The sequence below is a fragment of the Toxotes jaculatrix genome, chromosome 17 (genome assembly GCF_017976425.1).
Source record: "Toxotes jaculatrix isolate fToxJac2 chromosome 17, fToxJac2.pri, whole genome shotgun sequence".
NCBI lineage: Eukaryota > Metazoa > Chordata > Actinopteri > Toxotidae > Toxotes > Toxotes jaculatrix.
The window spans coordinates 8591862-8607413 of record NC_054410.1 but is presented as its reverse complement, the minus strand read 5'-3'; the positions used below and the strand labels follow the sequence as shown (position 1 = coordinate 8607413).

At 41.8% G+C, this 15552-nt stretch overlaps 2 protein-coding genes across 2 annotated transcripts; both read left to right on the top strand.

Moving 5' to 3' along the window:
* The first annotated feature begins 4601 nt into the window (after positions 1–4601).
* LOC121197752 (actin, alpha cardiac muscle 1) lies at positions 4602–8054 on the top strand. The gene is made up of 7 exons (XM_041061491.1): positions 4602–4676; positions 5203–5341; positions 5606–5930; positions 6015–6176; positions 6488–6679; positions 7447–7628; positions 7712–8054. Exons 2-7 carry the CDS (start codon positions 5213–5215, stop codon positions 7853–7855), a joined length of 1134 nt encoding a protein of 377 aa, XP_040917425.1. The 5' UTR covers positions 4602–4676; positions 5203–5212; the 3' UTR covers positions 7856–8054.
* Positions 8055–9375: 1321 nt separating this feature from the next.
* On the top strand, positions 9376–12247 carry LOC121197345 (gap junction delta-2 protein). Its single transcript, XM_041060911.1, has 2 exons — positions 9376–9769; positions 10509–12247. The coding sequence occupies exons 1-2, from the start codon at positions 9699–9701 to the stop codon at positions 11350–11352; spliced, it is 915 nt and encodes a 304-aa protein (XP_040916845.1). The 5' UTR covers positions 9376–9698; the 3' UTR covers positions 11353–12247.
* The last annotated feature ends 3305 nt before the right edge of the window (positions 12248–15552 follow it).

The following is a 15552-nucleotide window of genomic DNA, read 5'->3' as shown; positions in this document are numbered from 1 at the left end:
CCAACAGGGTGGATGCATATTGTAATAAAAGCAACATATTGGAATTACTAATCTGTTACTGCTGTAAAGGTTCAATTAAACAGTTTGAATACAAGCAAGACTATCAGAAAGCAAAAGCCTGTTTAGCTGAACTTCTTCCAGGCAAAGTGTTTGGGTGCTTTCCTATCAGTTTTGGGTGGGACTGTGCCTTCTCAGCTACCACCAAAATAGCTCAGGATTCAAACACTTAGGGACCCCTATAAAGACTTACCAAAAGACTCTTGCTGAGCAGCCTACCTACAAATCTGGGTAGCTGTCTATTTTGTAGCTTATTCAAATTTGATTCATGAATATTTCATTTTCGATCCAAAGCGCTTTTTAACCTAATTTTCTACCCCTCACTGTTGACTGATGCACACAGTGACAAAAACCTCCCTCATTCTTTAAAAAAAAAGGGTTTTAATCTGAGACAAATTCCTTTTAAAAAAGGAGGTGGCCAATGCCCAAATGTGTTTTGCAATATTTATGTGTGTCATATGAGACCTAGTTAGATTGCTTTTTTGTCTGCCCAGTTCTGCTCCTAAACATCCTGAGGATAGAAGCCACTTGCCAAAAAAATAAAAAATAAATAAAAAATCGCCCGACTTTAATTCAACTTTCTCGGTTTTTCCTTCCAGAAGTCTTGTCAAAGGATACAGCAGGCAATAGGCCTCGAAGCCAAGCTGACAGTGCCCTACCGAGAGGCTATGAAAGAGAGCGAGAGAAAGAGAGGGCGAGACAGAGAGGCAAGCTGGTGAATTTTTCAGTGGGGTCTGAGACTGGCTATGGAAAAAGCCTGCTCCTACTGGCTGCAAGCAGACCTGGGAGGCAGAGAGAGGGAGAGAGAGAGAGAGAGAGAGAGAGAAAGAGAGAGAGAGAGAGAGAGAGAGAGAGAGAGAGGATAAGTATAGGCCTCCCCATTCAATTAACCACATACTGCTCTGTAATTTCACCCTCACACACACATACACACACACGCATGCATGCATGTACACACAAACACACAAGGTGAAGTGGGAACACTGCTAAATGGCTATGTGAGGAAATGTCAGTTTGCCAAAGCCTCAAAGTGGGCCACTTCTCCAGTTTACAAGAGGAAGAGCTTTTCCTGGTTTCTAGTTTCTTAATGAGGAACATTAAGCAGTTTTTTTTTCTTTTTATGGAGGGTTGGAGATTGGACAATTCAGTAGTTTCAGTTACAGTGTACAGGGCTGTAGTTACCACTGAGGACACTGAGGTCAAGTCCTCTGGGTTTTAGCAACGTGGGAGTAAGGTGACCTGGCATTCTACAATTAAGAACTTAGTCATAGCAGGCATTTTAAATGCTGGTGTCAGTATGTTTACACTCAATATACTTAAATATCATATAGAGGACTAGGACTGGGTATCTATAGACCTGCCTATGCAACACTGTCCTGTTTTGAAATATACCAAAATGGCCAATTCACGCATCTAAAACAAATAAAGTGTTGTTATAACTTACAACTGGGTGCTGGGAAATTATAATGGGCATTTTTCACCATTTTGAAATATTTTTAGACTAAACAACTAATAAAAATAATGAATTAACTAATTAACTACTTTGTTTGAGAAACATTCTAGAATAAATAGTATGTCTGATATATTTCCTTTCTGAATTTAATCATATGCTGTACTTGAATATTAATGCTGTTGCATTTTATTTTGTTTTGATTCATTTCATCTCATTACAGTTAGATAATAAACATAAACTTTTGTTTTTTGGCTTGCACCAGTTAGTGTGACTCTCTTTTCCAAAACCAGAACTTATTTTTGTCTTGTTTATATTTATAAAGTTCAAAAAATTTAAACTGTGCATTTTTGGAACGCGAGACTTACTGAGCATCAGTGATTATGAATGAAAGAATATGTCTGCTGTATAACTGCAGCCAGAGTGACGGTGATCCGAGCTCTGTGCTGCTTTGAGGTACCCAGTAGAAGACTTTAACATAAGCCAACAGCTTGTCACTCAGTATTCAGTGCATGGGCCAGAAAAAGGACGCCCAATTTTCACTGAGCAATATGTTTCATGTCTTTTCTCTGCTGTGACCTTTAAATGGCCCCTGACGCTGAACACAGATAAATGCGCCATGTTGGAAAGAACAAAGTACTTTCAGACCATTTGTATTGAGCGGGCTTTTGATGAACAGCTCAAATGCTACGATCCAGCGTTGGGACATTCCTATATATGTGCACAGTATTGATTTAGGTACAAAACCTTGCCTGCATCAGGCAAATGACTTCCCCTCAGGGTTCTTTAAAAGGGCTTGTACTCTGTTTATGATGTCAAATTCCCATAGAAAATCAATATGTTTTTTTGTTCTGGACAGTTTTGTCCTTATTATCTCATCTCTACTGCTGAGTAATGAGGCCTATCTCCTGAGGGGTTGGAAGTAGGAGGAGAATGATCGTGCCACAATGACTGAATCTCAGTAGCACCAACTAAAGTGAAAGTCACACGACAGGACTATTTGAGCAGCCTCCAAGTGTCTCCATGTCTAATCCGGACACTGGCATAAGTCTTTCACACCCGTGGGTGCCCTGACAACGAGCACAACAAATATTTTACAGTTTAACAACATCATCATATACATCCTCGCCTTTCCTTCCTTTGTCCTTTGCCTAACAATAATAATACCTGAACATACTCTGAAAAGAGACAGCTCAGAAGAAACACTGAAATATCACTTTATAAAAATTTTATATTTTGGCACAAGGGAAAACTCCTTCTTTCCTTCTTGGTCTTAATATTTATGTTCTCCATAGGCTGACCTAACTAAACTCTGGTCATAAAATGTTAGCATTATTTGAATACTGGGGCAAAAGGATGTTTAAAGCAGACCACAGCCTACCATTCATTACATAAGACCAAAACAAAGAGTCACACAGTGAAGGGTTATGGCTCGGGGTCGGGTGACAGCAGCATATGATTCATGGCTTGCTGTGCCCTTTTGTCTTGTCCTCCTTGTGGTGGGACCATCCACTGCTCTTAGCCAATGTTATTTTACAGCCTTCAGAGCTTGCTCTCTGTCTGTTTCAAGCAAACCGGCAATGTCATCTCCTATGCTTAGCTCTTTCCTCAGTGCAGGAATAAAGAAAGAATATGGCACATGTCACAACAAGAGATATTCCCTTTTTTTACTGTTTTGATGTTGGGGACAACAAATTATATCAGCATTGCTTTTGATTTATCTGAAAGGGTTTTTTACATGAAGGAATGCATTACCTTGACTTTTATTGCATAAAAATATAATCATTAGTCCAGTGGTTGGTGTTTGAGGTACTACTATGTGTCCAGACAGTGGATGAGAAATATGCCAAGGAGAATAAAATCACTGCACTGGATAACCTTTGATATTATACTTAGGCCAAAGTATTTCTGTCTTTTTTTTTTTTGAGTGTGTATTGTGTGTTCTGCTTTGAATTATTCTACAGAAGGCACTGAATGAATGTTTTAGTATTAGGATTTCTCTCTCTAACAGGTCAATAAAAGTAAAATATGCAAATGCTAAACCAAGAGTGCATGAATTTTAATAATTTCAACATTTTTCATATGCGGACACAGCATGTTGCATGGCCAGCACATCAATAACTTCAAAGAAGCTCATTACAATAATGAAAACTCATTGATTTTATGTAAATGAAATATATGAATGCATCTGCAAAAAAAATCTTCCCATATGCCATATGTTGAGTCTAACAGCGTGTTGTTGTTTATAAATGTATGTGCAGGTTTTGCATGAAATTAAATAAAACTGTTTTGACTGAGGATACACTTAAAGCAAACTAAAATGGGAATGTTTGGTCTGCAGCAGTGCCTTCCCCCTCTTTGTTGAAACAAATCTGAAATGTGGGGTTTGGAGTCAAGCAGCTGCTGACACCAGCTGTGTGGCACAAGTGGTCCCTCCATTTGGTACTGTAAAGCCACATGGGTCCTGCCAGTCTGATCTGATAGATCATTCCAGACAAACAGACACAAAACAAATGGAAAAAATTGAATTATTTTGTAATATAAAACAATCTGTAGATATATTTTAATTTTACAAGTCATCAAACCCCGTCAGTAACAGTAGATGTACTATAACAATAGTACAGTAGTTTTGTGACCCAAGTAGGTCCTTCTGGCTCAAGTAATTAAAAGAACTCTGTCTCTTTCTGTTTAAAATCCATTCATTCTGCTGATCGAGGCCTGTGTCCTTCAGGGACATGTCAGTTTGCTTTTGTTAAAAAACTAATATAAAATGAATATTTTGTACTGACATTCCATAGAAATGTGTCATACTCTTGGTATTATTCACTGGAGTAAGCCTAGCACAGTGACAGTAGAGTTTTGAGTAATATTATATTGATTTATCGGTTGGGAAAAGATCAAAAGGAAGCCTGCCATTGTGTCTCTGCCCTCGCCACTGTCCTCCATACATGGGCTGCAGGCACAGATGTCCGCACAAGAGTTCCCGCTCCTTGTCATGCCATTCATGGAGTGGCTGTTGTCAATGGGGCAATGGGCTACCAAATATGGAGAAGGGGTCGCACTGCTCTGCCCCGTCTCACCAACACTTGTCAGGGTATAAATTGGCCCAACATGACATTTCAGCACCCCTGGTTTACACACTCAAGATCCAGCTCCTGGTGCTGATCTGGTGAGTATCTACACTGGCTGACCGAAGGAAGACTAAAAAAATGCCAACCAGTGGATTTATCACAAGGGGATGGATACAAGATCATAACACGAATGACAGTGACTCCCATCTTTGACTAACGTAATGTCATCATCTAACTGAAACGGATCATCTCACCACATCGGCTTTGTTGGTCTATCATCTTCTTTTGTTTTTCTTTTGCGGATTGTGGATTAGGGATTTTGTGAAATACTAAGATACTAACTTCACAGCGCTAATGTCAGTGACCCAGCGAAGAAAATTCCTAACACTAACCAAATTCAATATAACATGAGCATAAATCTCTATGGGCTATACGCACCGCTTCCAGGGTTATTTATCAAAACAACAACAACAAACAAACCCTAATTTGTGCTGTTTGTGGTGCCTTTCTATGAAGAGAAGGAAATGTTTTCAATCACCCAATTCAAGCTTACAGGGGATTTCATTACTGGATCTAATAGTGCAACTGCGTGCGTGTGCGCACGCGCCTCCGTGTGTGTTGCAGAGCTGACACCATGTGCGACGACGAAGAGACTACAGCCCTAGTGTGCGATAACGGCTCCGGCCTGGTGAAGGCTGGGTTCGCCGGCGACGACGCACCTCGCGCCGTGTTTCCTTCCATCGTTGGTCGCCCCCGGCACCAGGTAAGGTATACTACACATACGCTCCAAATACGTGTTAAGGGGACGAGTATCACTTAATAGAAAACAACCTATGGCTTTGGATGAGGTGCCAGATCACCCGTGCGTAATTGCGCACCAAAATTACGTATCTACATTTCAACTGATAACTGAGCGAAACATAATTGTCATGTTTAATTCTGAATATAGTGATAGTAATGACAATATGTGATGATTAATAGTAGTTCTCCCACCATATCACTGATTCATGGTCCTTGTTGTTATCAGGGCGTCATGGTTGGTATGGGCCAGAAGGACTCGTACGTCGGCGACGAGGCCCAGAGCAAAAGAGGTATCCTGACCCTGAAGTACCCCGTCGAGCACGGCATCATCACCAACTGGGACGATATGGAGAAGATCTGGCACCACACTTTCTATAACGAGCTCCGAGTGGCTCCAGAGGAGCACCCCACCCTGCTCACAGAGGCTCCCCTCAACCCAAAGGCCAACAGAGAGAAGATGACCCAGATCATGTTCGAGACTTTCAATGTCCCCGCAATGTACGTGGCCATCCAGGCCGTGCTGTCTCTGTACGCCTCTGGGCGTACCACAGGTATGATACATTCCCCAGGTGTGGAAAAAAAGCTTTGTTCAGTGAGTTAATATGCCAATTAAATCTCTGCGTATTTATCGTTAGGTATCGTCCTGGACTCTGGTGACGGTGTGACCCACAACGTGCCCATCTATGAGGGTTACGCTCTTCCTCACGCCATCATGCGTCTGGATTTGGCCGGCCGTGACCTCACAGATTACCTCATGAAGATCCTGACTGAACGTGGATATTCTTTTGTCACCACCGGTGAGTAAAGACTACTTATCCACATCTCTAACAAACTTGGTTTGGGACATAAAGCCCTGCAGACATACACAAAAGAAAAATACGGAGTAATTTCTTGATGTTCAAATTATCCCTCTGCACAATAAAAATAATACAACTTGGGAACAGTACTTTGTTTTGGAAAAAGTAAACATTTCTCTCTCATTTAAATTCAACTGGGAAAAGTAAACCAGGGGAAAACAAACTTTTCACGCATATATTAGGTCTGATCGCTACAGATTTTCCTGACTCCTCAAATAAAACTTCACGTTATACAAATCTGATCCTTCCAGCTGAGCGTGAGATCGTGCGTGACATCAAAGAGAAACTGTGCTACGTCGCTCTGGACTTTGAGAATGAAATGGCCACCGCCGCCTCCTCCTCCTCCCTGGAGAAGAGCTACGAGTTGCCCGATGGTCAGGTTATCACTATCGGCAATGAGCGTTTCCGCTGCCCGGAGACTCTCTTCCAGCCCTCATTCATTGGTACGTAAAGCACGTATCCGAGAACTAATTTAGTTGCAATGTCACTGTCCCGTCTTTATAATAATAAAGCACAAGGAGTTTATTTTTACACCACCACCATTTTCATACAAAGCATATGATTAACTCATAAGATAGAATGCATAGTTTTAGATTAAACTACGTGACAGCTACAGCGTTTAAAAGTTGTTTACATATTATTGCATCAATAACGAATCGCATACTATATACACTAATAATTAGACACGGAATAGAACAAATCTAGAGTGCTTTTACTTTGTACATAACTTTTTTACTATGCGTTTGTAAGTACACTTAGGTGATAATACTTTTGTAGTTAAGGAAGATTCTGCAGAATTTTATCGTGGTAATGCTGCTTTTACTTTTACTGCAGTAAACTGTCTGAGTAGTTCTTCCAACGCTGCTTGTTTATAGGTCTGATTTAGGCCTTAATCTGAGGAGTAGTATCTGAATAAAGTTTGGAATGGATGTTTATAGCTCATATTAGTGGTTGGCTGCCAAATTAGGATCACTAACTGGAGGTCACAGTTTATCCACCTCAGACTTACCACCACATGGCCGATAAATAGACAATAAGCACAATAAGCAGGGGCTCATTGTTGACATTTGCACCACAGAGCGCGCAGCTGTTGGTGGAGCTGTCCATTTCAGCACCTGTTAGGCTAGCTGACGGCGGTATCAGATGTGGTTTCTGCTGCGGGGGGGGGGGGGGGTAAAACTCACTAACCTGGGCCGCTGTGTTTGCACAGGCATGGAATCTGCTGGCATTCACGAAACCACTTACAACAGCATCATGAAGTGCGACATTGACATCCGCAAGGACCTGTACGCCAACAACGTCATGTCCGGCGGCACCACCATGTACCCTGGTATTGCTGACCGCATGCAGAAGGAGATCACTGCTCTGGCCCCCAGCACCATGAAGATTAAGGTAACTTTGGGTCATTGCTGTATTGGACTGTTGTAACATTTCTTGGAGCAGAGTCTCAGATTAACAAATGTGTTTGTGTCTAGATCATCGCCCCCCCTGAGAGAAAGTACTCCGTATGGATCGGCGGCTCCATCCTCGCCTCTCTGTCCACCTTCCAGCAGATGTGGATCAGCAAGCAGGAGTATGATGAGGCTGGACCCTCCATCGTCCACAGGAAGTGCTTCTAAGCACCAGACTGATACCCCCCGACCCCCCACCCTTACTTCCTCCCTTCTGTGCCAAAAATCCAATTTATGGCCCAAAAGCAGGAATTCGTATGTTGTCGTCAAATTCTTTGTTTACACTAAAGTGCAATTTATATGTGGATATGTATAGGTTTATAAATAAACGAGAACCGGGACTTCCAATAAAAGACGTCCTTCCCTCCTTTCTTTCTTTCCTGAGAAAACTCACGGGTGTTTTTCAGGACCTGGTTTAGGATCTACAAATCTCTCCCTCTCTCTCTCTTTCTCATTCGACAGCAGCGAGGCTCTGTCCTCTCCTCACGTGACGGATAGGTAAAGGTTATTAAAGATTTGAATTAGAAAAGATTACAGTGAGCGGAGAGGATAAGCCACCTCATGAGAAATTAACCTCACAAAGTTTTATTGACTGAAAACACCGCTGTCACGTGATCGGTAATCCCCGGTTTCCCAGGTTGGACACAAAGCTCACACTGCATATCTGGAAACCTACTGGATACGTTTATCTGTTAATAACAACGATAACATAAACAACAACAATATTAATAATGGTGTCTGCGTTATTTGACGGGGACACAAGAATGCCGAGTGATGACAAGTTAATAATAAATTAAGGTATAATGCAACGCCGTAAGTTGATCACATCTCAGAGCAATATACAGGGCGGGGTCACATATTTTGTTTCTATTTTTAAACCTCTACACAGACGGAGAGAGAGAGAGAGAGAGACAGACAGACAGACAGACAGACAGACAGACACGCAGGCAGAGAGACGGGAAAGCAGGCAGGCAGGCTGCGTTGTGAAGTGATTAGCAACTCAGATGGTACTTTCACTCTGTCACTGTATCCAGAGCAGCATCTTTGGCCGAGGTGGAAACAACAGTTCCACCAGCCGGGCCAGCAGCCTGCGACACGGTGAGGGATACCTCTGGGAATACGAGGCTATCCGCTCCAAGATGTACAGAACAAGAGGTTTGGTAAAACGGTTTAACACTGTGCACTGTACACTGAAGCTACGAGTCTTTGTAAATATATTAAAATCATAACTTAGATACACAGGCAAGTCACTTTGGCCCTTGTACCCCAGGACACAGTGCACCCACAAGCCCCGTCCCAGAAGGATGCATATTGTTATATGTGGTTCACATGCGATCCTGAAGCTCAGTGAGTTGAGTATGAAGACAATACGGTTAGGGTTAGGCTTCTCACGTGGAGCCACCCATGCTAAAATGCATAAACCGAAGGTGCTACAGGCTACAGCACTCTGGACACAATCGTCCACAGCAGTGTCCACTGAATGGCGCACGCTATATACAAAACTGAAATATTGAAAATCAGATTCCCTGCTACTCCTGGCTGCGCTCCACCGACCTGTCTGCGCGTATGTGACGCATGGGAGGGGGGAGACTACTTAAAGGCGGATTAACGCTGGCAAGACATTAAATCCAACCTCCCTCCATCCAGACGCAGCGCGCAGCCCATCAACCTGATCTGAAGATCGAAAATAGGAGGGCTTATAGTAATCAGCCCTTCAGACTCCCATGACAAGGAAAAGTGTGGCAACGTCGTGGGAGCGCTCGGCATTCACAGCAGGACGTTCACTGGCGCTGCGCGCTCAGCACATAACCAACCAGATAGCGCGCAGAGAGACGGAGAGAAACGGGGACGGCGGCAGCATCCCGTGATGGATGCATTTTTTAGCTAAAATCGGACGCTTTGGAGACTGACAACGAGAGACAGAGAGAAGCGGGAACGGAAAATAACGCGCTTTTTTGGAGGGATTTGAACAGAGTGCCGTTGTGCTCTCGTCTTCTCCGGATGCTCAGAAATGGGGGAATGGACTATACTAGAGAGGCTCCTGGAGGCTGCTGTCCAGCAGCACTCTACTATGATAGGAAGGTAAGATGATCAACAAAAACCAAGAACAACCGAAGAAACGCAGCAGCCTCCAGGATCGTCTTTAGCATGGTCCCCAGTCCCCCGTTTCTGTGTTGTGACTCCAGGATCTTCTGTAGCATGGTGCCCAGTCCTTCGTGTCTGTGTTGTGGATTTTTCTGTCTTGTTTCACAGATTTCCTTTTTTGTCCACCTCCTAAACGAGACAGCTAAGTAAATCAGTTGACAGCTGTCTTTTCAGAACCTGGGATGATGCTGCAAAGTAACACCAAAACAACTAAACTAAAATTCATGTGTCATTTCATGTGTTCATTCATCCACTTATCCATTTGATGTTTGTTGGTGAGTTTGAGTGGTGGTTGTGCACTCAGGGGTGGCAGAAAGAGATTGAGCGAGAGTCGGCGAGTTATTCACCTCCTTCCATTAACAAAGCTCACACAGGTACAGTCAAAGCAACGCCGATTGCTTACATGTCATCTCAGCCATTAAATCACGAAACACACAAACACATAAAAGCACCGAGATGCACACAATAAGACGCGCATTTTGCAGAAAGAAGCACACAGTATCCTCGGGAGCGTCCTGTTTCAGAACTGGACAGCTCCTTAAACCCAGCACGCCAGAATTGGATTCTGAGCGCTTCAGCCACCGAGGCAGCGCACAACCCAGCCACATTTGTTATAAGTTAACATATATATTTACACTTATTTTCACATTGTTTGTTTGTGTCCTTGCTTTTTTAGGATCCTACTAACAGTGGTGGTCATCTTCCGGATTCTAATCGTAGCAATAGTTGGAGAGACTGTCTATGATGACGAGCAAACCATGTTTGTTTGTAACACCTTACAACCGGGCTGCAACCAGGCATGCTACGACAAGGCATTCCCCATTTCACACATTAGATATTGGGTATTTCAAATCATCATGGTGTGCACCCCGAGTCTTTGTTTTATCACGTACTCGGTGCATCAGTCGGCGAAGCAGAAGGAGCGGCGCTACTCAACAGTCTATCTGACACTAGATAAGGATCAAGATTCACTGAAGCGAGACGAGAGCAAAAAGATAAAGAACACCATTGTCAATGGAGTACTTCAAAACACAGAGAACTCCACCAAAGAAGCCGAGCCAGACTGCTTAGAAGTCAAAGAGATCCCTAATTCGGCCATGAGAACTACAAAGTCCAAAATGAGGCGGCAGGAGGGCATCTCCAGGTTTTACATCATCCAGGTGGTTTTCAGAAACGCGCTGGAAATAGGCTTTTTGGTGGGTCAGTACTTCTTGTATGGATTCAACGTCCCGTCGGTGTACGAATGTGATCGCTACCCCTGCATAAAAGATGTCGAGTGCTACGTCTCCAGACCCACGGAGAAGACAGTGTTCCTGGTTTTCATGTTCGCGGTCAGTGGCTTTTGTGTGGTGCTGAACCTGGCAGAACTCAATCATTTGGGCTGGAGGAAAATCAAAACGGCCGTGCGAGGTGTGCAGGCTCGGCGGAAGTCGATTTATGAAATCAGAAATAAGGACTTGCCAAGGATGAGTGTGCCTAATTTTGGCCGCACTCAGTCCAGTGACTCTGCTTACGTGTAACACATGAAGAGGAGGCTGTGAAAACATGTATAAAAAACAAAACAAAACACCATGATGGACATGATGGACAGCTCCGCACGCCTAATTCGTGTCATGACTTAAAGAGTGGGCAGATTTTTTTTTCTTTTGATTTGTTGGTCTTTAAAGACTTCATGGCAAGCGTGGATTACACGTTTGTTTACTTATTTATTATTGCACTGATGCAACTTTTTAGTAACGTTTATACTCTGTAAGATGCTAAACGGAGACCATGTTAACGTGTTCACATATTTACTCTTTGTGGGCTGTTCTGCTGTACTTGAAGAGAGTAAATGCAAAAATTGCACTAAGAGGTGAACACTTGAGAGCCTGACCTTATCCAAAAACGTGCTACTGACCTGACGGTGTTTTTAAGACATTCACTTTCCACCTGTTTCTGGCACCAAACCTAATTAAATAGCACCATACACAGTGGTTAAAGGAAAAAAAACCCCTACCATCCAGATTTATATATGCATAGATATATAAATCCTTTCTGACTATGGTTCGACCTAGTTGAAATACATCAGCGTAATTCATGTTTTTTTGTTGCCTGTGTTGCACCACTGACCTTAACATATGTAACCATTCCATTGCTTTATAGCTGACTTGCAAAACAGTATCTGGTGAATTTGCTGCAAACGCTAACGTCTGTGACTTCCTTAATTTATAACACACCAAAGCGCCCACTGCTTTTATTTGTGAAGTGTTTTCTTGCTTTTGTGTAATCAAGTGCCATACTTGTATATAAACATAATATATATGTATACATATAAATATATAAATATATAATAATCATCATGAAAGCTGATTCCCTGCTTGGATTATGCTAAATGCCGCCCAATTTTTTAATTTGCTTTAAATGTATTTGTTGTGATTTAAATGAAAAAAAAAAAAAGATATACAGAAATCTCTTTTGTTTTGCAAATGACTGGAAAAAGAAACAAAGTGCTAGTCTTTTTTTTTTATATACAAGGAAATGTCTCTCCCCAATCAAAGCTGATTAAAACTGAAAAATAGCACAAATTGACATTTTTATCAATGAATGGGCAATAGAAATCTGCTCTGGTGCTACAGTTTTTCATAGAATGGTTTTAAATGTAACCGAAACAGACCAGAAAAAAAAACATCTTTTTTTTTCTGTGGAAAATAAAAGTGGGATTCATGTACACCAGAAATGTGTGAGGTGCAGTACTTTGTGTCTGCTACTCTAGCTTGTGTTGACGGATCTATCACACAGATATATATATATATATATATATATATGAAGTTTTGCCTTGGTGCAGTGAAGATGTTAGCCACACCCACTCTGTATTACAAAAAACCTACTGCAGGACACACCTTGTACAGAATCTCATCATTCTGCAAAGTGTTGCAATACCGATACTGCTTCCAGTGAGACACCTCAATACTTATGCTCTGTAACAGAGTGGCCTAAGGGAACTTTTAGTCTATATGGCATGCATCAAATCATACGCTGCCCACAGCCCTTGCAGAGAGCTATACATTCGCAGGGTCTCACTATGGATTTAGTTTGTGACTCTCCTTGTACTCCGCAGGAATAAAAAAAAGCTGATCACGATTCTGAATACTGAGGGAGATGCCCTTTCTTGCGCCCCACTCATCCCTTCTTCACGCATTTGAGAAGAGAAAAGATGTAAGAAAGCAGCTTGAATTGAGGGTAAGGTTGTGTGTTCCTTTTGAAGGTCAGAATGAAAACAAAAGATGAGGGAGAGAAAAAAACGAGAAGGTGCAGAACAACACGCCCCCACACAAGAAGGAGTGAGAGAGAGAGAGAGAGAGAGAGAGAGAGAGAGAGAGAGAGAGAGAGAGAGAGAGAGAGGAACAAAGACACAGAGAGATAAAAATGAGATATTTGCAGCTGACCATTGCAGGTGATCTGGGAAGGGCTGGTCTCTTCATGATTCCCCTGCCAGGATGACTCTGCAAAGCCGGGAGAAATCGAAGAGCAGCGGCACCGGCACATCCATCTCCAATTCAGCAGGGACTCGAGATTTCTCCGTAAGTCATGAACTTGAAAAGAGAAAAACAGAAGAAAGAAGAACCGTTGGTCAACTTCACTCTGATGCAATGCAGCTTACACCGTTGAGCATCTTTGCCTTCCAATCTTTTTTTCTCTTGCTCATCTGTATCTTCTTCAGGGATTCAGCTGCTCCTTAAAACCACCAGGGTTCAAAATCCACTTAATAGCATCACAGAAATAAAGGAAATTTATAAACTGATCTTTACAAATAAGAAAAGAAAAAAAAATAAATAAAAACATTTGAAGTGTCTACTGTACATTTGAAGTACAGTGCAATGGGACTGTCATAATTTTTGATGCTTTGGTAGTTTTATTTTTCTGCAACATTCAACCTGGTTTCAAACTCCAGCAAAACAGCAAAATTATTGGGGTATGTCCCAATGTAATTATGCATGCTGTCATGCATTTACATCATGTGAGTGTTGCAGTGCTAAGCAGAGATTCCACTGTACCTGTGTGTCTGCATTTTTTTTTGTAGTCATGACAGCCAGGTTACAGGCCACATACAGAGCTCTGGGCTGGTAGTGTGCTCTCGATTCAGATCTACACATTACTGCCAATGCAGTCTTACTGTATACTGAGGTCAAGTAATCTCAAAGACCTGTGCAATCATCTGCTGGCCTCCTGACAACTGCAGCAGAACACAACAGGGCTGAACGCAAGCTATTTTAAGACTACAAGGCAAAACACAGCAGGAACACCTCCAATTTCAAGTGATTGCAGGTGCTCATGGTGAAGGAAGATATTTTTAGAGCCATTTCCCTCCTCCTTAATGCGAGTCATCAACAAAAGAGACAGCCTTATACTAAAGGAGACGTCTCCTCCCTTGGCATGTACTGTGGGAGAGGAAGGCACGCTGTCCACCTTCATTCCAGTTAGAAAAGTTTTATGCTACTCATTTGCTACACACACTGATTTGTTGGGGTGTATGGGGTGCATGCACATACCATAATACATAAAAAAAAAATATATATATATATATTTATATTGAATTAAATTTTCTGTATCCAGAAGGAAAGAATAGGAAGTGGAACTGCACATACTGATCTACTTTTTGAATTATCTAGACCAATGATTCACCATAGACATCAGACAGAACATAAATATTCATAATTTAAATGTAGGTACTACAGGATTTTAAATTAGCATAATGTAACATAATCTTAGGTCAGCAGCAGGCAAAACTCAGCCCTATATGAGTTGATTTCTCTGTTTTTCTCTGTTGTACAGAATGTTAAAGTGACCAGTACCATCTACGGAACAATTATCATGAGTCAAAGTCTGATTGGTACAGGTTTGAAATGGTTACTGTAGCTAAAATTGCAGCATTAAAACTGTGGATTTTTTCTTATTACCTCAAACCTTAGGCCTTTACCTCAGGCCACAAACTGCACAGATTTTGTCAGAAGACACCTCCTTTGGTAAAATGTTCATGCTGTAGGGAAGGATAATGAAAGCTTCCATAACAAAAAGGTCTTTCACTTTAGTCCTTTATATGTCAAAACTTCATAAGAATGAAATATTTGTAAATTAAACTATTTCTCATTTTTAAAAAACAGACCAGTGAGAAATGAGACCAGTCACAACGACAATGTGAGTCTGTGTTTATTAGTCAAAGATGCTTCCTTCTTAGACAATAACCATTTTGTATGTGGGATTCACACAAGCAAGTATGGTGTATTTAGCTCTGTAATAGTTTAGCTCCAGGCTTGAGTCTGTCTAAAAGTGTCAGGGGAGACTTAGTAAGTACTTTGATAAGTAGATCAACTTGTTTCTTGGTTGTTTCCCCGTGAGAAGGACAAAAAAGTATGTTTAGTGGTTTGGAGTTGCAGATGTGATATATCTTGAGCAGAGTGTGTTTTTATTTGAGGGACAAGGCCAGACTGGAAAAGGTGAGTGATGGAGCTGGAGCACTGACATCTTTATTAACAATCGTGGCAGCCACCTTACATCATACTGACAACTCCCCTGGAATAAGGTGTTAGACGAGGACAGTTGAAAGGAGTCCAAAATACAACCTAATCAATCATAACAGAACTCCAAAAATGTGAAACTTTTCTTATGAAACGGTGTCTATTTGCCCATGCATTTGTGTTTATGTACTAGTTTCCTTGGGACATAATTATCACTTGTAACCT

Coding starts and splice junctions, on each gene's coding strand:
- LOC121197752 (XM_041061491.1), top strand. CDS start 5,213: ATGTGCGACGACGAAGAGACTACAGCCCTAGTGTGCGATAACGGCTCC. Junction 6,177..6,487: donor ATATTCTTTTGTCACCACCG/GTGAGTAAAGAC, acceptor TGATCCTTCCAG/CTGAGCGTGAGATCGTGCGT. Junction 7,629..7,711: donor CCAGCACCATGAAGATTAAG/GTAACTTTGGGT, acceptor GTTTGTGTCTAG/ATCATCGCCCCCCCTGAGAG.
- LOC121197345 (XM_041060911.1), top strand. CDS start 9,699: ATGGGGGAATGGACTATACTAGAGAGGCTCCTGGAGGCTGCTGTCCAG. Junction 9,770..10,508: donor CACTCTACTATGATAGGAAG/GTAAGATGATCA, acceptor TTGCTTTTTTAG/GATCCTACTAACAGTGGTGG.